Genomic DNA, 21920 nt, shown 5'->3' with positions numbered 1-21920 from the left:
AAATAGCAAATAAATTAAATGAAGTTAATTAGTAGCAAAAACTTGTCATTAATTACGAAAATAGAATGAAAACAAGGTAGTCACTGTGGCTCTCCAGGATCAAGGTTGGCCTTGCCTGCTATACAGTATACTATCATCACTGCTTGTGGCTCTCCAGATTAAGAAAGTGCAGAACATGGATGGATGAATGGATATACTGTATTACTGTTTGTATCAAAAACAAAGTTACATTTACAAAACACACTGAAATTAAATATAACATGTAATTTTAATAGTTGGTGAACTGCTTTTTCGTAGTGGTAGGGAATGTGACCTTAATAATAATATCTTCAGTCACATCACAAAATGTGAACATTGAACAGGACAGGAAAACACCAATAAACAATTGGATCACTGCTGTGTGTACAGTCTCTAATCCTACAATTTGGAAGGCATAGAAATGTACACAATTAAAGCATTTTTTTAGATGTTAGAATTCCAACTGTTTGTAAAATTAGAAATTCTGTGTTTTCTAATGATGTATAATATAACAGAATGTAATTTTACTTTATAAGTGTGTTTCCATCTAGCATGTAAACAAATTCAATATCTGAACACAGTAAAACACTACTTTTCAGAATAAATTGTCCCTGGAAGCCATATGCTTCTTCTCATCTCCACTACCCACAGACAGAAAGTGACAGGCTTCAGCATGCCTTTTCTGTATGGCCTCATCAATCCTTCTGTACTGCAGCAGAAATTAGATGAGGACTGACATAAAAAGAAGAATTCATATAAACATGGAGCACACACACATAAACAGTTTGAAGTTGGACAAATGTAATCGTATACAGTTGAAAGTGTTTGAAACAAAAGTCCTATAATATTTATGTCTTAACATGACTTCAAGAAGCACTTCACTTATTAGTAAAGTGTTTAAAATAAATTTAACGGTAGTTACCAGCAAACAGTACGGTCAAAAACTACCTAGTGAGTAATATGAAGATGACCGATGTCATATAAACAGGCAGCCTAATGCACTATGTATTTTTCTAATAAAGTCATGACATCAGTCTTCTCTGTTTTAAAGGAATCATGGTATACTAGCTGTGCTACCTGTCTAAGACATATTAAAATCTATGTAATCATTGCATACCTCAGCATTAACATTTGTAGTACAACATGCAATGTATATGACTTTGTTATATGCCATTTGGCATGGGATTCTTAAAAGCAGTGTTGTTTGTGATGCGCCGTCTATTAGAATGACAGACATAGCAACCTGACAGACACACAGACACCTAGTCCTTTTATTAAGATGGATAGGCAGAGGAAAAAATGCAAAAACAAGCACTATTGTAGTAACAAGCACTATTGGTTCCAAACCCCTAAATACCAAAACAAACAAGCCTCATATTATTTGTATAGCACCATTTTTTCTGTAGTGGCACTACTTTTGCATATATGCTCTAGCTACCAGGAGCATTGAAAGTGGATAAGTGGACTATATAATGAACAAATATTTTTATTCTCTTTTTGAACTTTTTTTATTATGTAAGGTCCAATGGTGACTCAGTTTTCCCCCTTTTATACTCTTTATTTTGTAAGACCTTAATAAAATGTCTAAAATACCATACACTTACCACTCTTTGATCAGGTACTTTAGCACTTCCTCCCCTCTTCTCTTCTATATTTACAATATAACCTCAGGAAATTATAGAGAGTAACGAACCAGGCGGGTGGCACGGTGGCGCAGTGGGTAGCGCTGCTGCCTCGCAGTTGGGAGACCTGGGGACCTGGGTTCACTTCCCGGGTCCTCCCTGCGTGGAGTTTGCATGTTCTCCCTGTGGGTTTCCTCCGGGTGCTCCGGTACCCTCCCACAGTCCAAAGACATGCAGGTTAGGTGGATTGGCGATTCTAAATTGGCCCTAGTGTGTGTGTGTGTCCTGTGGTGGGTTGGCACCCTGCCCAGGATTGATTCCTGCCTTGTGCCCTGTGTTGGCTGGGATTGGCTCCAGTGTGACCCTGTGTTCGGATTCAGCGGGTTGGAAAATGGATGGATGGAACCATGCAGGAGTTAAGTTACACATTTAATTATGTATTATTGATAAAAATAACCAAAAATATTAAGGAAGCAGAATACTATGTGAATATTAGCAAACCATACTCTTACAGCCTAAGTAGAAGTGCATCTTGCGGCCATAGGTGGCTATCGGCTTATCGTCAGTCTGGCTTACTTTGCTACCTCATGGCTTTTGCATGGAGTATTGAAACAGGCCACATGCCTGTTAGTATGGCTTCCAAGACAGCGTTGTCTTCATCATGGTCTCCTCTTCATGGCCAGATGGTGAGAGAGAGAGAGAGTTAAAGACAAGCTAACCAACTTTGTACCATTTTTACCACTGAACTCAAATCAATGGGCCATTATAGTACAGAATGGCTTCTGTTTCAAAACCAATCATAAACAGCCATACTTTAGACCTAAGGTTCCCAACGGGGGCAGTACTGCCCACCGGTGGGCGCTGAAGAAATCTAAGGTGGCATTTCTGGTCCAAGACATATTAAGGGGGCGTTGAGGACCAGCCGCCACCCCCTTGGGCAATACTCGCAAGAACGCACTGAAAAATGTGATTAATACTAAAAATCAATGAACGCATGTTTGAACCAATTATTCTAAATGTCCATTAAGAAAGACCCATCCGTATTAAATAGTAGGTATTGGTACATTATATTTACAAGTTTGCACAAGTCATGCATTCTCAGATCATGCAAGTCTTTACGAGATTAACGCACGTGTAGAGGACCGAATCTAAGCAGGTTCATTGAACATTACTATAAATACGTGAGAAGTTTTTTTTATCAATACCAGATTGTTTCGGAATTCCTTCAGAGCAAATGTAAACCTAAAATTACAGTGCGGTACCTACAGATCACATTCAAAGGAAAACTTATGTGGACCTGCTTATTAAAAACTAGGGGGCTTTGCCCGCTGCTCGCTTCACTTGCCAACCCCCGGCCTGTGCTATACGCCAGCCACTTCGTTTCTCTGCCGTGTGGATTTCACTTTCACCAAACAACAAATCTTTTAATTTTCGTGGATAGGTCTCTTCATTGGGAAGAAACACTACTTTTCCCTGATGGTGACATGAATTAGATGATCTACAAGTCTCCCATCATCATATTTAGCCAAAAGAGGATTTAGTATGGTCAACAATCTATTAACAATGAAAAGAAACAGATTGTCAATAGTGGATTGCGGCGATTTAAGATTGCTGATGACAAAAATGGCACCAAACATTGCAAAATTTGTATCATCACACCAAGCTCAGCCCTCTCACTAATAATATTATATAAATTTTTTTAACAATGTATATTTTTAATCATACTTTGAGCAATACACCAATGTTGTTAATATCTTCTAATAAAATAATTTAAAAAATGTGTCCTTGTTTTTCAATATATAGTATAGTATAGTTCACCCAAGGGGGGCGCTATCGAATCACTCTTTGAAAATGTGGGCTCTGACCCAAAAAAGGTTGGGAACCTATGCTTTAGACCAATAGAATTCATTTTCCTGTCCCTTCCTGACTAATTGTCAATGAAAGTGCTCAAGTGCAACTTGTCTCCCAGTTGCTATGTTTAGTCAGTTTATGGCCTTAATAATAATAATTCTTTGCATTTATATAGCGCTTTTCTCATTACTCAAAGCGCTCAGCAATTGCAGGTTAAGGGCCTTGCTGAAGGGCCCAACAGAGCAGAGTACTTTTTGGCATTTACGGGATTCGAACCGGCAACCTTCCGATTGCCAGGGCATATCCCTAGCCTCAGAGCCACCACTCTGTGCGGTGGATGGCTTATAGGCTCTAGTCCAAACACAGTCACCCTTGCCAAAGTGGTCTGATGCTCCAACCCCCTCACCATAAATTCCTCATCCTGAGGGGGTGGCAGGGGAATTGGGTGGGGTGGACTTTGGTTGGTTACGTAAACAACAAAGCACTGCTGTTCTCATCAATGAAGTGAAACATGCCTCCTGAAACACTATCTGCTATTTCATTGCTTTTTCTAGTTTACAAATAAAGACACACAAAATATTTATCAGCTTATATGCTTTAAATCAGTTCAGCACAAAACTTGATTTCAGGCTTGATTAGCTTCCAAAATAAACAGCAAAAAAAAAACATACAGCAGGTTATTAGTGAAATCCATTTTAGGGTAATTACTGTAGCTGGATCATGGCTCCAGTTGTAAGTCTCTGTTAGCCAGGCTTTACAAGATCAGGTATGATAAAGCTGTTATAGGTTCACCTCAGAAAAGTCCCCATGGATCATAGCATATCCTTTAGACCAAAGCGCTAAAGAGAAAAAACGTCCATCTGAAGATGAGATCTGAGTTCATTATTCATCTAGTCCCAGCACTGAGAGCTTTGCAAGAACACTTAAAAAGTGAGTACTGCATTAATGAGAAAAATGTATGGGAGACCAATAAATAAACAAAACGCATGGAAACACTAGAAACACTATCTGAGTTAATTTTTTTTTCCTGTTCTTGATTTTGTCTTTTTTTTCCCTCTTTTGTACCAATTTAATTTTTCTTTTATTTCTCCTGTCACATTTCTCCTACAGAATGGGTGGTTAAGTTTGCTAAGCAGTAACATAAAGGCCTTCAGTTCACTGAGATCACTGAGAACTCTGCGAGCCTTGAGACCTCTGAGAGCTATTTCCCGTTGGGAAGGAATGAGAGTAAGTCTTCATTTTTCCTATTATTTCACAAGTTAATACAGTGAGAAGGAGAGCAACGGACGTGGGGATGAAAGGGTCATAATAATGATAGGCCACCTGGTTCTGTCTTGTCAGCTATTCCTGAAATCACAACTATCTAACACTGACATCGTGTGGTCCTTATTATACTAGAAATATGCCCAAAACATGTTTCTTTCAATAGTATCACTTATCCTAAATAGCCACTCATTTACAGAACTGATCTCTGATAAGTGGTGCTGTTTCAATGTTCCTGGCCTCTTTGACCAAAACACAGCATTCAGCTGAATCAATTTCAAATTATAAACTATAAATTAAATTATATTGTACACCATACAAACACTAAGCAAAAAAGATACATTTCACCACTTTTGAAGTCTGCCGTCCACAGTAGGCCTGACATTTGCAAGTTAAAGACTTTTGATATTGGTTGCAACACCCAAATTAAAAAACAAAAAACAGGAATTAGATTTATTTTAGTCCTGCTTCTAATGGGCTTCCTGGAATAAGAACTGTAGCCTGATAGGTAAACAATTGGGTACATTCCTGCCACGTTTTGATTGATGTAGCTCTTTGAGAAGTGATTGGTGCCACCAGACATCTGCTTAAAAGAACAGATGAAAAATAACATACTGTAACCTTAATTTTATTCTACTGCTACTTTTGTAGTATTGAACGATATGTGGATTATGGACCATGTTTCAAACAGACTGTTCTGGGTACATTATATACATTTACTGACCCCCTCACATACACAACAAAAATTACAAACTTTGTTTTCTCTGTAGCTATGACACACAGTTCAAAAATAGAATATATTAAAAAATGTCACATGCTGAAAAGCTCTGATTCCAAAGGTGAAAAAATCTAGACAGAAACAAACTAAGATTGTGTGTTTACTTGCGATCGCTGTGATAACCAGAAGATGGCAGTATAATCTAAAGCATCATAAAATTAAATGTATGCTGTATATAATACTGTAGATAGATAGATAGATAGATAGATAGATAGATAGATAGATAGATAGATAGATAGATAGATAGATAGGGATGTTAATCATATTTTGAATTAAGGGAATGGATTAAAGCCTACTAAGATAAATGGCCTGTTTCATTAAATGTTCTTTTTTTTTGCAAGCACGTTTACCTTTTGTATTTAATTATATCTGAAAGAAAATTTTAAATAAAAATGTTTTAAATGTCCTCACTTCACTGTTGGCCTTGGTGATTCTAATATTTATATTGTTACACCCAGGTGGCTGGTCTCTAGTGATTTATGAAGCTCACTGGGTATCCTAGAGTTATTTTGCATGCCTTTGGCCCCACATATGAATATGGTTATATTTTAGACCTTGCCATTACTAATGACGCCTTTGCTGATATTTTCAGCTGATGCATTTTAGTATAGTACTGTTGACTATGTTATTACTCCAATCTTTTCTTATAGAAAACACACTAGCTATGTTCTCTGTCCTGTCAGTCACTATGATATTCTGTAAGTTGAAAAGTTTGCCAACCTTTACAACCACATTTTTTTTAGGATGGACATAACAGTTTTGCTTTTGAAAGCACACACACTGTTGTTCATCTCCATGATTCACTGAATGGCATTAAGCCCTAAAATGAAATTGGACCTCAGGTTAGAAGTCTGTTGGAAAATGTATTATTTAGCAGCAGTGTATTAGCAATCTGTCTCTTCTGCACTCAGAGTGAACAGATCCAGATGTAAATAATAAGATTCTTGCAGCTGTTTTCATCTCAATTACATGGTCAACCCCAGTCGGTCAGCTTCAATGGATTTTTCTACTAACATCTGCAATCATTTTCTTTACTAATTCCAAACAAAAAATAATATGATCAAGCAGCAAGAAAATTCTTCAGCTATTGTCCATCTCTTTGAAAGTGCTCTTTTTCATGACTCTATGGAGGTTATTGAGATTGAATCATTTGCATTGTCCATTCATCCATTATCCAACCCGCTATATCCTAACTACAGGGTCACGGGGGTCTGCTGGAGCCAATCCCAGCCAACACAGGGTGCAAGGCAGGAAACAAACCCCAGGCAGGGTGCCAGCCCACTGCAGACACGGGGAGAACATGCAAACTCCACGCGGGCCTAACTGCGAGGCAGCAGTGCTACCCACTGCGCCACCGTGCCGCCCCATTTGCATTGTGTGTTAGATAAATTCTTTTACCAGTTCTTTGCTTCTCAGCCATTACTGCTATCATAACTGTTTTCTAGTAAAGTATCTATATTCTCTCCTGAAAAAGGAAAGCCTGAAGTTATGACTAATTATAATTCTATTTACTAAAGCCTTTTATGTCTAAATATCTCAGAACAATTACTGTCCTATAGCTGCAAGCCTATATTGACTTTAACAAGTTATGTGAAGTCTTCCAGCCATGTTGTACCTAGGCTTCATTAGATGATGGGCGTACATTAATGACTTTATGATGGCAGCAGATTCTGGGCCTGCAGGCCTCCTCATATGTCTTGATTTGAAAGCTGTTTGTGACACTGTTGATCATGGTATCATAAACAAATGCCTGAAAGACATTAAAATCTGTGGTGATGTAAGTGAGGGAAAACTTCTTATATCAATATTTGCAATTCACCTTCCGTTACATGTCATAGCGTGCTTTCATTATCTGCCTATTGTGAGGGAAATGTATATGCTATAAAAAGGAAACACAACAAAATGAAAGAGTACTCCACCTTGGTGACCTCCGTATAATATGAAAGAATGCAAAAAATATGCAACACGCAATAATTTGTGGAGACATCTTTCCAGATGTGAGTTCATAACAGAACTGAGAACAAGATGGCCAGCTCCCGAGTTATAAAAGCAGGAAGGGGTGAATGTCAGCAGTGGACATCATTAGGCTTTAGTTCACAATGCCAACCCATGGCTCGAGGAGTAATTACCATCACCAGAGTCCTTAATGCCCATGCATGTGATAAGCTACTTGGGGTTTGCCTGGCTTAGAGTTTGGACACAGAAATGCTTGAATATGTTGGGCCACTAGTGAGAGTTCTAGGTAAATGACAACTGGGATACCAAGGTCAATTTCTGACCTCTGAAATTTTTGCGGGTTTTTTACCTAGAGGTACAGCATTCCCCTAAATCATAATCAACTGCTTTGTGAAAGTTTGTGTATACACAAAGTCTTTTAATAGCTTTTTCATCTTAGGAGCTACAAAGAATGCTGAATTTTTGTGATTACATAGACAAAGTCTGGGGTGATTTTTAATTTCCACCACCAGCGCTATTACCTGATCATCTCTGTGTGCACTTCGAGCACATCTCTAGCCATCCTGTGGAACAGAGCAGGGCTAGATGTTTGAGCATGGCGATACGCACTTTCACAGTTGGTGCTGTGCTCACGTTCTGTGGTTCAGTCAACTTGACAGATGTCTTGATCAGGTTTCTTCTTATGTTATCTTGAGCATTGTGCTTCCAAAATGAAGCTAAATGACTTGGAAAAGCCTAAGAAATAGTGAAAGACCATTTGAAAGTGCAACTTAAAGTGATTAACCAAAGGTAAACTGCTTTTTAAGCATTATTAGGAATTGTTTTGATGACTACTTTTGATTCTACTAAAACAAAAATGGGATAGTTTTTTTGAGGCCAGGAACTCATAATTTTTTTTTTTTCATTTAAATTAATAACTATGTCTTTGCAGTGTGAAAATTCTCCTTATGATGGGTTTTCAGGAATGGATTACCTTTGCAAAATGCAGGGAGCCTGTAGTTTACAGTGTCATCCCTAACTTTGGGCACCCTTGTTTAAAATGTCTGTTACTGTGAATAGTTAAGTAAGCAAAAGATGAACTGATGACCAAAAGGCATAAAGTTAAAGATTTTGTGCAAGGTTAGTGTATGGTTTTTGTTTTGTACAATTGTGCAGTGAAAAAAGGAAAGGAGCCACATGCAAAAGTTTGGGCACCCCAAGATATTTGAGGTCTTAGATAACTTTTACCAAGGCCTCAGACCTAATGGCTTGTTCACAGTCATTGTAAGGAAACCCCAAGTGATGCAAATTGAAAAGCTGTATAAATTGTCTGACTCCTCAAGCCTTGTCTCAACAGTCAGTAGCCATGGGCTCCTCTAAGCAGCTGCCTAGCACTCTGAAAAATAAAGTAATTGATGCTCACAAAGCAGAAGAGGGCTACAGGAAGATAGCAAAGCTTTTTCAGGTAGCTGTTTCCTCAATTCATAATGTTATTAAGAAAGGGTGCTTAATGGGATTGGCAGAGGTCAATTTTGAGATCTGGACGGCCAAGAAAACTTTCTGAAAGAACTGCTTGTTGAATTGCTGGAAAAGGCAAATAAAAAACTTTCAGGAAGATTTAGCAGACTCTGGAGTGGTGGTGCACTGTTCTACTGTGCAGCAGCACCTGAACGAATATGACCTTCATCGTAGAGTCAGCAGAAGAAAACCTTTCCTGCTTCCTAGTCACAACATTCTGTGCCTGAAGCTTGCAAATGAACATTTAAACAAGCCTGATGCATTTTGGAAACAAGTCCTGTGCACTGATGAAGTCGAAATAGAACTTTTTGGCCACAATGTGCAAAGGTTTTTTTTGGAGAAAAATGGTGCTGAATTCCAAGAAAAGATGTCTCCAACTATTAAACATGGGGCTGGATCAATCATGCTTTGTGCTTGTGTTGCAGCCAGTGGCACAGGGAACATGTCATTGGTAGAGGGAAGAATGGATTGAAATAAATACCAGAAAACTCTTTAAGCAAAAGTTGAAGTTAAAAAGAGGATGGGTCCTACAACAACATAATGATAACGATCTGAAACACAACTCAGAATTTACAGTGGAATTCATAAGATGTGTAAGCTGACGGTTTTGTCATGGGCCTCACAGTCCCCTAACCCAGCGTTTCTCAACCTTTAAGTATTTGCGACCCGAGTTTTCATAACAGTTTTAATCGCACCCCCACCTAACGTTTTTTGAAAGGAGCCCACTAATACCAATTTGTTCTTTTTAATTAATGATATTTAATAGATGCATATTTTATTATACCTTACTTAACTTTTATCAACATTTATCTAACTCTATATTTATTTTTCTAGTATCAGAATGTAGTTTAAGTTAATTTGTTTTGGTTTCAATAGATGTATTTTTCATATTTTCGATTCTTGTTTTCTTTTTTTCACATCTTTGCGCCCCCCTTTTTGTTACTTCGCGCCCGCCTAGGGGGGCCCGCCCCACAGTTTGAGAACCACTGCCCTAACCCATCATTAAAAATCTGTGGATACATCTCAAAAGGGAAGTGAATCCAAGAATCTTGCAGGATTAGAAGCTTTTTGTAAGAACGAATGGCTAAAAATACCCCAAGTAAGAAATAAAAGACACTTAGCTGGCTACAAAAAGTGTTTACAAGCTGCAAAATTTGCCAAAAAGGGTGTTACTAAGTACTGACTTTTGCTTCAGGCCCTTTTCATTTTTTTAGATTTTGTACCTGTAGGCTCTTTGACAAAAATATAAATGTAATCTTGCTTAAAATATTAAATATATGTGTCATCTTTAACTGAATGCCCTTTGGTGATCAGTTCATCTTCTGCTCATTTAACTATTCACAGTAACAGACATTTTAAGCAATGATGCCCAGACTTTTGCGTGCCACTGTATAGTTGGGTTTGAGCTCAAAGGAGAGAACATCAAAAGGAAACAGCAGGAAGAAAACAGAGAAAAGGCACTATAAGTAGCCAAGTGGAGTAGCCTCCATTCAAGACATATAACCTGTGGGACCCATCTGTAGTAGGCTATAAGACTTTGTTTATTCTGATTATTTTGTTTGCCTTTTTATGGTATATCCTATCACCCTGTGCATTTTTGTTATTTTATTTGTAAAGTAAACTTTTTCCATTTTATGTGTATCAGCCTCCTTATTGTTATGTAAGTTTGAGGATTGCTCCAGACCAACACCAAGTGGTCGCAGTGGTTATAAACCTTTGGGTCTACATTGACTCTACACTGTTATTTCAGGAACATATTGTTTGCATTTTCAAAATCTCATTCTGTTACCACAAGAACATATCAGGCAGTCCCTTTATGCCCAAATATAAAGCAGGCAAGTTGGTACCTCCTTTCATATCATCTTGACTTGACTACCATATATATACTGTATATATGACTACCATATATATTTGCATTTAAGTTCTCCCGTTGATAAGTCAGGGTTTGATTTTACCGTATAATCTCCGGTATTTTATAATGTCAGTCGCATAAGTTGAATGCGGAAAACTCACTCTATTGATCCAAGAGATTATGATATGCTAACGCCCACCTGAGAGAGTAAACACGGAGCACACTGCCTTCTTTTTCTATGTATTGTACCTACGTGACCACACGGTAATACCCAAACTATTTCAAAGCAACATTTGCACTGTTTTGTGCTTTTTTTGTATCTCACACCCTCATACACCTTTATCGTCCCTTATCTATGATGGAGCATTCAATCAGAAGATAATATAAAGCTGGTTTTAAATTAAATGTCATTGAGGTAGCGAAAGAAATTGGTAACTGCGTTGCTGCAACAAAGTTCGATGTATCTGAGAAACTGGTGTGAGATTGGAGGAAGCAAGAAGATGTAAAAAAAAAAAATTAAGTGTCATATTTTTAAATGGGTGTATAAGTCTGGTCTGATTTTATGATCGATTTTTCAGGTTTGAAGACCCATCTTATACACGAGTATAAATGGTATTCTTTATTTGCTGCTACCTCAGTGAAGACAACTAAGAGGCTAAAATTCATCCAAAACAGTGTTGTTTGTGCTCTTGCAAATACATGTAAATTTAATTATATCTCTTCAGTTTTGTTGTTGTCTGTCGTCAATATAAGGAGTAAGTTGTTTCAAAATTATTTTTCTAGTTTAGAAATGTATTTATAAATTGTTCATACTGTCCTTCCATAGGTTCCAGTAGATCTGGATCAAAAAACTCTTTGCTGCTTATACACAAAGATACCTACAACGGAAGATCATGCCTTTGCTCTTTCAGTCCCCACTTGTGGAACAAGGTTTCTGAATCTGTTATGGTTTCTGCAACAGTGGGAGCTTTAAATACTTATGATTGTTGTGGTGCACTTGGCAAAGCACAATGATTAATACTTTTTTTTTCAACAATACAGTGTGAGATGTCATCTTAATCCTGTTTTTATTTTATTACGCTGTGTCATATGTTTCTTATTAGATCTTGATAAATTTATTTTATTTCAACTTGATAACTATTTCCATTTGATTTGCACTTAACACACATATAAATCACATGAACATTTAAAATGCAAAACTGTAAACATGTTTGTCCTTTTGTGTTTAGCTTGTTGTGAATGCCCTGATAAGATCAATACCATCCATATCCAATGTAATGCTTGTGTGCCTGGTCTTCTGGCTTATCTTTGGAATTGTCGGAGTTCAGATCTATGGTGGGAAATTCTACCAATGTGTGGACAGGAATGGACAACGCTTATCAGTTGACATTGTTAACAACGTTACAGAATGCCAAGCGAATTCAGACAAAGGCTTCAAATGGGTGAATACAGAGATTAATTTTGACAACATCATGTCTGCTTACTTAGCTCTCTTGCAAGTGGTAAGTGTTTTGAATACATTTCTATAAGTAAGTTAGAAACTAAGAGCAATAAAGTTATGAAAATAAACTACCAGTTATGCATTCAAATCCTTGCCAATAAGTATTGTTTGTATGGAACTTTCATCACTACTGTAGAGTGCACTTGTGATTGTTAAACTTAAACTCTGGTAACTGTGATTAATGATTTGAAATGGAGTAGCTCTTCCTCAATGGCTGTGGCCCTGACTTTCATTTATATTATGTGCTAGTAGGATTCTGTAAATGTTTTTTTTTGAGTTTTGAGAAGAGTCTTTGTTTTTCCTTAAATGTTGTAAAAGTTTTTTCCTTAATATTAAAATTTAATTTTCTAAAATGCATTTTTTACATCAAATTACTGAAAAGTCAAGAGTGTTACTTGCATTATATAAACATGTTTATGTCAACTTACAATAAATACGTACTGCATTTCCAACCCTAACATGGTATATATTAATATAGTTTAAATAAATGTTTTTACTAGAAACTGATTAACTATTGTTGAATGTGATTGAGATTTAAACAGTTGTGTTTGAAAAATTACTTTTTTATGCTATATATTAAATCCTTCCAGTAAATTACATTTTTAAAAGTGTCGTTAGATTTGCTTTGGTCTTACTGGAGTAGTTGTTGGCAGCCGTCAATTAATTTATATTTTATGAAGCGCCACCTCAAAGTGCTGCATAAGTGTAATGTAATTATTTTCAGGTCTCTGAGGCATGTTATGTCACTCACTCAGTCACATATTAAAATGGTGCTGCAAGCTGATACAGGAACATTTAGTTCACAAAGCAGTTAATTTGCCACATGCTCTTAAGCAGTATTTGGATTAATGCTTCTGATCACAGACAGATAGATAGATAGATAGATAGATAGATAGATAGATAGATAGATAGATAGATAGATAGATAGATAGATCTTTATTTGTCCCTAGGGAGAAATTTGGCTTTTTCCAGTAGCTCTTTAAATAAATAACTACATAAACAGGTAGAACAGGGGTGTCAAACTCCGGGCCAGGAGTGCTGCAGTGCCTGTAGGTTTTCGTTCTCACCCTTTTCCTAATCAGTGTCCAGTTTTCACTGCTAATTAACTTCTTTTCCCTTCATTTTAATAGCTTTGTTTTTAAGGATTAGGTCCTCTGAATGTATTCCTTTCTTCATTAAATGCAGCCAAACAGAAATGAGATGTGAAACGAGTCAACAGATGACCAGCTAAACTGGAATTTCAGACTCCAACCAATTACACTCCAACTAAACTTTTAATGAGAAGCTGATTCTTGTTGTTAATTAAACCCGTTATTTAATTCCATGGCTTGTTGTTTCTCTCATTCTGCCATAGCAGACATTTCCTAAACTGTTGATTTTTCTGTTTTTTCTAAGAACATCATCAAAATGTTTTGGTGACTGGAGAGATCAGCCTTACTGAGACCATCACCTTTCTTAATTTTCATATTTTGTTTGATGGGCACAGGTGAGCTGGTCATGTGGCAGCTTGTTTTGTGTCTCATTATTGTTTGGCTGCTAATTAAGGAAAAGAGACAACTAAGGGGCCTGAGTCAAGTTAATTAAAACTAAGGCAAAAGAAGTTAATTATCCGCCAAAACTGGTCACTAATTAAGAAGATGGTTAGAATCTATCTTAATGTGTTATTAGGCTATATACTCATAAAGATCCCAGTCTTATTATCATACTGCTACTATCAAACTGCTGTTATATTGTGATGACCATGATACGACGATATATAACCTGACTAACAACCCACTGAATAGTTTTCTTTTCTATAGCCACTTTATCCAGTCCATAATCACAGGGAGTCAGAATTTATCATAGTAGCTGCAAGCACTGGGCACGTGGACACCTGGCCATGGAAGGCCAAACATGTGCGCACTTCCTTTATATCATTCTGATTTACTCAAAAAGCATAGTCACAGTACAGAAATGTATGTGAAATAAGGAAAAACATTCAAACTAGATGCGAAAAAGCTGTTGCTGAAATAGAAAAATCAAACATTGGCAACTGAAAATCTGTAAAGTCGGTAAAAAAATCATTAATCAATAAAGCATTAAAGAGTAACACTATGCGCAAGGTATAAGAAGTGAAAAGTCAATTGAGTACCCTTTTTTGAGAATTACTATGCACTGTAAATGTATTAGAGAAGCATACAAGTCACACATTTTCTACCTTAGAATTTGTAATCTATTCCAGCCATCTTATTTGTATTTTTAGGAATACTTCTATTTTATGAACGTGATGTCTGTTTTTACTTCTCATTAGGAACCTGGGTAGGACTTCGGTGTTTTCCATTTTTTCATACAGTATGTTTCCTACCACAGTGAGCATTTACTACAGTTATCAGTCTTTTATTTTGACCCTACATGAAGTTTTCACTCAAAATTCAGCCCAGTGTGGTGTTGTTGTTCAACGCTTGCCCTCTTTCGAAAGGTTGACAGTGAGTGGGGCCTGTCTCCATGCCTCATGGTTTTTTGTCACCTGGACCACTTTGTTGATTCTTATCCTGGTCCAGTCAGAAATATCCTCGGTCCATCTTCTCCTCTGTTGCCATCTGCTGCGCTTGCCTTGTGTACACCCCTGAATGATGTCTTTCTTCATACAGCTAGCTTTCCTTGTAATGTGCCCAAAGTAGCCAAGTTTTAACTTTTTTATTTAATGAAGTATTTTAGCTGCTCAAGAACCCATCTGTTAGTATGGTGTTCATTCCATGATACTCAGAGCATCAGCCACATGTTCTGTGTTCTTTGTGTCTGCCTTCATGAGGGTCCATCCTTTGCATCCATATAATGCAATTGACCAGATAAGTGCTTTACCCAGCCTGACCTTTGAACTGTTTGAACTGTTAAGTATATATACACTTCTCCTGGTTGTTTTCAGTGATGTCATTGTTAACCAACCCATTACTAGGCGCCTTTTCATTTTCTGACTACTGTACATCCTCCATCCTCTTCCATCCTCACAAAACATGGCTCCCAAATAAATGAAGTCTGAAACCTGTTCCACTGTCTGTCCACCAATCTTAATCACTGTCTGTCATCTTAATCTTTTTGACATTAATTTGTAGATCCATGTGTCTGCTGGCCTCATTAAGTTTATTAACCAAGCTCTTGTAGATCTTCTGCGTTTTACAAATATTTTGCATCATGTGCAACTTTGCCTTACCTCTCTGTGTATTCTGAACCAGTCACTGACTTCTGTTCCAATTCTGATGCATGATTGCTGGATTGCTGCTTCTTGCACAGTTTGCTAATCTAATCTATAATGTGTGCTGGAAATCCCATATCTTTATATAGAAGACGCTACCGTGGCTGTTCGTTTGTCTGTCCAGGATTTTAAATCACCTGTAGCTTGCAAACCGTTTGACCTATTGACCTGAAATTTGGTACACATATTCTACATGAAGTCTACTACCCACTTTCGAGGGTGATGATTGACCTCCAAGGTTATTCCTCTTTTTATTTTTATTTTATTTTATTGTAGAATCAACTCTTGGCAGCAGCCAGCAGGGCAGCCATGCCGCATGCGTACAGGCGCCGTTCTCATCCCTACCACCTTCGCTGTCACTTCTCCTACCTCTTCATATCTTAACTCATTCTTGAGGCAGATTGAAGATTTAATTAAGTGCCAGCTTAAGTGTAAAATGAAAGAAAACATACTAAGTAATTGCAACACAAAACTGACTTAATCAGTTTTAATGTGAAAAAATGAAGATGAAAGAAGAGAAGAAGCGGGCTGCTAGAGTGGAGAAAAGAAGAGCTGCTCAGGAAGCAGCAAGCGCATCAACCTCTGAGCAAATAAATGCTAAACATACAGAGAAAGAGGATGAAAACTATGAATGCTCAAGTGAAGTGTATTCACAGCACGTTATCGTGCAGTGCGCCGTTACTAGTTGTACATAATGATCCATATCTGATCATGCTAATAAGAGTCAAAGGCCTTTGTATAATCAATAAAGCAAAGGTTCAATGTTTGGTTGAGTTCTCTTGGCCTTCACAGTTATTATCCTGAGGCTGACTATGTGATCTCTACAACAACAACAACATTTATTTATACAGCACATTTTCATACAAATGATATAGCTCAAAGTGCTTTACAAGATAAAGAAAGAAAAGTTAATAAAATATAAAAATAAGATTAAGCAATACTAAATAACAAAGAATAAAGTACGGGCAGGGCTTCCAAGTCCACGAGACCACCCAGCCCCCACTGGGTATTCTAACATATCAGTCCTCATGGTTTTCAGGCTTCACGTGGAAGAATTAGATGATGACAGTCATGTGGACATCTGGCTTTCACTCCATCAATGTAGGGACTGCATGTTGCCTTGATCAGGTGGTGGTGGCGCAGATCGGCACCACAGAAAACCAGAAAAAGAACAGCAGAGAAAGTAGGGGTTAGTCCGGATTGTGGAGCCATGATAAAAACGATAATTCAATGCAAATACAGTATATCAGGGTTACATTAAAATGTAGCTATGAGAAAGCCATAAGAGGATTTTACTGGCTTGAGAGACCAGGGTGATAGTCCTGTAGCTGGAACACTCTTTCCTTTCTCCAGGAATGGGATAGATACTGATGGGGTGTAGTCTGTAGGCCATTTGCTGGTATCCCATACATCAGCACATATCTGGTGCATGATGCTTATCATTATGTCACCTCCTTCCTTGAAGAGCTATTCTGGTATATTGCCAGGCCCAGGTGCGTCTTGGCTGCTTAATTTTGACATTGCTGCTGCAATTTCTGACTTCAGTGGTGGGGGCACCTTTCTGTTTGCACCAAACCTTTGGCCAGGTTACCTCCTCTGCATATAGGTCCTCACAGTATTTGATCCACCTGCTTGTAACCTCAGCCTTTTCTGCGAGAAGCTTCACTTTTTTGTCTTTAATATTTTACAATTTTGCTAGAAAATTTCCATGTAGCTTCTTGACTGTTGTAAACAACTTCCATATATTTCCATATATGGCAGCTATCTCAAGAGATTCATACTTCCCCAATGTAGTCCCTGTATGTATTTATGTATTTATTTTACACTTTAATATTATTGATTACAAGATTGTATTAAAGATAAAGAGAGTCTGTCTTGATTTCAGCCTTTACTTCAAGAAAGCAGAGATTTCAGTAACCAAATGGAAACTTTTGATATTATATGTATATTATCTGATCATCCATTCTTCTTTTAATTCATTCATTACTGAATTCTCAAATATACCTTAGCAGTTTATAATACCCAAACATTATTTTAATTAATTTTGGCTCACAGAGACTTTGTCGTTAACAGCTGCTGTCTATGACAGGCCTTATTTTTCTCTTGCTCGTTTTTGGAGCATGTTCGTTCTTTTTTGGTGTACTTTGTTTTCAGCACTTCATTTTATATTCTTCACTGATGCTGCTGCCTTTATATCTTAAATGTCTTCTGCCTGAAACTTTTGAAATTTCTTTAAAACTGTTAATATCATCAGGATGTATAGGATAGCTAGTAAATAAATCTTCAAGTCATTTGCTAAGGACAGACCAATTTTTTGAGTAATTCATTACTGTATGTTCATGTTTTACAGTCAACATTTGAAGGATGGATGGAAATTATGGCTAGTGCAGCAGATGCAAGAGGAGTAAGTATTTTTTTAACTTATGTTGTATTAGTCACTTAAAAATCTTTTAATTTATATTAAAAAAAGAAAACCCAAGCAAGAATTACACACTGTAGGTTTGAAAGACAGGAGTGGAAGAAAGTCTAATGTAGTTTAATCTTTTTAACAGACTTAGAGATAAACAAGTTTCCAAACTCTTAAAGGAGATATTATACCAATTATGAATCATAATGTAAGTACCTTCAGAGAATAAAATAAAGTGTGCTTACAAAACATTTCACGTACAGGTATATCATTTAATATACGTACAGTTATGCAGAATTACAGTTTTGATACTTTGTCATCTTCATCTAAAGCTATGAGTTTTGCAACACCATTCATGTGCGTTTTCTTTTATTTTGAAACTAGGGGGTTCTCCTCTGCTCGCTTCGCTCGCCAGCCACTTCGCGTCTCTGCCACTCACATTGTGAAGAGGGTGGTTGAACGCACCCCAAGGAGACACATTCACTCATAGTTTATTATATTAAAAACAGAATATGAATCTGAAAATCTAACAACATCACATTCTGAAAAGAATGATACCAAACATATATATGTAGGTTTTAAAATAAGCCCGATTTAAAGCGTGACAAAAAACGTGACATAAAAACGTCACAGTTGCACTTTTAGTCTTAGGATTTTATACATATAGAGTAGATTAGTTAATCTTAATACAACTTACTACTCTCCATCACCATATGATTCAATTATTTGTTAAATTGATTATTCATGACGTTTTGTTTTGGTCTTTTGTCTTACTTTTTACTTCTGATTTTCCCATCCCTATTTTTTTCAACAATTTTTACAATCTGATATTTGTTTTTTACACACAACCCATTTTATTATTGATTATTCATAAATTTTATCATGATTCTAGTTATTCCATCACATAGCCATTTTGAGTCATTCTTTTTCTAGAGGCACAACCATTTTGAATGTTTATAAGCACAGATGCTACCATTTTCTGTGTCTGGTCACTATGGTACTGTATAGTTGCTATGCTCTTATTAACCCAAATTAACTCTTAAAATGAAAGGGGCCAAAAGCTTCTTCAGAGTGATGTCCTAGGGGAATCATTTTTGGTTCCCAAAAGAAACATGAATGCTCAAGAAAGACACTTATTTTGATCCATCACAGGTTCCAAAAATAATTATGATCAGATGATAACAGATATGTGAAGCACTAATGCATACAATCAGACAGGCTAAGTTCAGATTTTCTTGATCTTTTAGTATTCTGCTAAGTAGCCTACTATAATTAAATATTGTAGGTTTGTTCATATTAGAAACCTTTTGCAGGCCCAAAGAACCAATCTAATGTGCAAAGAGCCCTTTCCCAGAATTAAATGGTTCTTTGTCAAACAATAGACCTACAAGGAATCACAAAACCCAGTACAGAGCCAAAAAGAAGTAATTACTTTTAAGAAGATAGGCATGCAATGCTTGTGCTATGTGACATCATTGCAGTCATAATACTGTATATACTGTACATTAAACAGTGTCTAACCTTTTATGAATTAAACTAAAGACTTCTGCTTTAGCAAACAAATAATTAGGGAATGAACTTTGGTTACAACTTGGTTTTGTTTTGACAGTCATTTTGACTTTGCTTTTTGAACGTTGGTTATGTATTTTAAATAGTGCTTTGACCTTGGCATATAAACTTTATAATTCTTTTGGAAATCAATTAAAGAAAGACTTTATTCAATCTTTGCCACTCATTTAAAAAACAATGTTTGTTTGACAGGATTCATGCAGGTTTTATCCACAGTACTTGTCAAATACATCTTTGCCGTTCACTTTTAGCATTATTTATATAATCAACAAGCAGAACGTTTCCATCCTTCTGTGGTTTTGTGTTCTTTTGTCATCCAATGCACCATATTAATGCTTAAAATAAATAATGCTTTTATATAGTTTCAATAAAAATATTCTCTCTGACCTTAATTACATTCCCACCTCTGACTTTCCACCTGATGACTCAGGTGCCGCCGAGAGTGGCAGCCTTTTCAGCAGCTCTTGTGAATTTCCCCTTGGGATTAATAAAGTATCTATCTATCTATCTATCTATCTATCTATCTATCTATCTATCTATCTATCTATCTATCTATCTATCTATCTATCTATCTATCTATCTATCTATCTATCTATCTGATGGTGTGGAGGAAAGTATTTTAATTTTAGACAAATATATGTCTGATAATTACTTCTTATACACCATTTCTTATTTAGAGGGTGATATATTATTGACATGTTACTGCCAATGCCCACTACATTACTACTCTCTCAACGCTCTCTTTCTAACCAATAATTCAGATAAAACTGAATTTGTGGCAGAATCAGCTCTGTGAGTTGCCTCTGCCTCTAAAAATGTTTTTGACAGTGGCCTTTTGTCATACTTTTCAGGAGAAAACAATAATTGTACATTTCTGTTTGTTTTGCTAAAGCAGATCAGTCCTAAGATTTTCAAATTCAGTTTTGTCCTCATTTATATTGGAGTACTGCCTTCAACTAATCTCCAGCTGGAAAATCATCCATTAAGGGATGTGAACTCGCATGTCATTTCTTAAACCTCATTGTTCACCACATCTTCCATTTATCTTTGAAGGGTAACAGCAACTACATATCCATCATCTGAGGCTTATTTCAAATTAGATGTTCTCAGTATTTAAAACAGACTTGTTACTCTGATTAACCACTACTTTGCTAGATAATTACATGTCCATCTCAAGCTTGACTTTGTTTTATTTTTGTTTGCCCCTTTCTTTCTTTTGGTTCTGCCTTTTTTGACTTTTCTGCCTAAATCTTTACCTTCTCCATACTGAAACTTCAAGATTAAAATATAGATTTGTCATGTAGACTGATGTTTACTCAATTATGTTGATCCCTTTTGTAAGTTGTTTTCAGTGACGTGTGGTGAGGTTCATGGCTGGTGAGGCACTGACTCCTTCACAGTCAGATTTACAAATATATGAACCCAAAAGAGTAGCTTATTCACTATTCATATGGCAGCATGCACATTGACTACTGTTTATGTTTCATATCTCATCAGCATTCTTTACACACACATAGGTAAGGCACAGATTTGGCTAAGAAAGAACGTTACATTTATAAATGCGAGAAAGAGCAGAGAGAGCGCATTTTCTCCTCACCCTCCATGTGTTCTAAATTTGCCTTTGCAATTCCAAAATTCATACTCATTCAATACAAATGAAAGTATTAAGTGATGTACAAAAAAAAACGGATTTTAATTTTGACCTTAATTGAAATATTTGGTTGTTTTTAAAAGTTTTCAATTCTGATGCTTTAATCAATTTTAATACAGACTGTTCAACAAAAGGATAGCAAGAAAAACAAAAGAATATTTTATTTAAGATCAAAATTTAGTTTTCAAATATTGGATTGTTTGTTTCTTAGTCTGATCCCATTTTTATAAAATTGAAAACTGTGTATGGTCTTACCTTTAGTTGTAAATGAAGTCCATGTGCCTATCCTTCTCCACGAACATCTCTGTCAATTTCTTGTAAAAGTCCCTCCTTATTTTCCTTTAGTTTTAAAAATCTTATTCTTTCATTTGGGCAGTCAGTCGGAACAAAATATAAAAATAAACGGACCGCTACAGTGCACTTGACTTTCTGATATTGCTAACTTATTGGTGCCCAGAGCCTCTGCGTAGAAGAACAGCAGCAACAAGCACCTGTTGGGCTCACATGCTCCCCCTTTGGTGCGGCACAGTACTGTCTGCCTCACCTTGAGCCTTTTCACTGCAGTTTTATGTACAATCAACAAGAATAAATCACATAATGCCACACACATTCATTAAAGATATTAGTCAGACTGTGGAAAGTCAGGGTGTATAATAAACGTGTCTGCAAACATTATATTGGTGACATACAGAGAGACAGCAACAGGCACGCGCCAATTGCATG

At 36.7% G+C, this 21920-nt stretch overlaps 1 protein-coding gene across 1 annotated transcript in view; it reads left to right on the top strand.

The window, feature by feature from the left end:
• Positions 1–21920, top strand: part of LOC114654175 (sodium channel protein type 3 subunit alpha-like) — a 117342-nt gene that overhangs the window by 50618 nt on the left and 44804 nt on the right. The window contains exons 14-16 of the mRNA XM_051929478.1: positions 4602–4718; positions 12067–12339; positions 17921–17974. Coding sequence (XP_051785438.1) covers positions 4602–4718; positions 12067–12339; positions 17921–17974 — 444 coding nt within the window. The remainder of the gene's footprint in view (positions 1–4601; positions 4719–12066; positions 12340–17920; positions 17975–21920) is intronic.

Source organism: Erpetoichthys calabaricus, chromosome 7 (assembly GCF_900747795.2).
Source record: "Erpetoichthys calabaricus chromosome 7, fErpCal1.3, whole genome shotgun sequence".
NCBI classification, from domain to species: domain Eukaryota; kingdom Metazoa; phylum Chordata; class Cladistia; order Polypteriformes; family Polypteridae; genus Erpetoichthys; species Erpetoichthys calabaricus.
The sequence above is the reverse complement of the archived record's forward strand: the minus strand, read 5'-3'. Positions and strand labels throughout refer to the sequence as shown.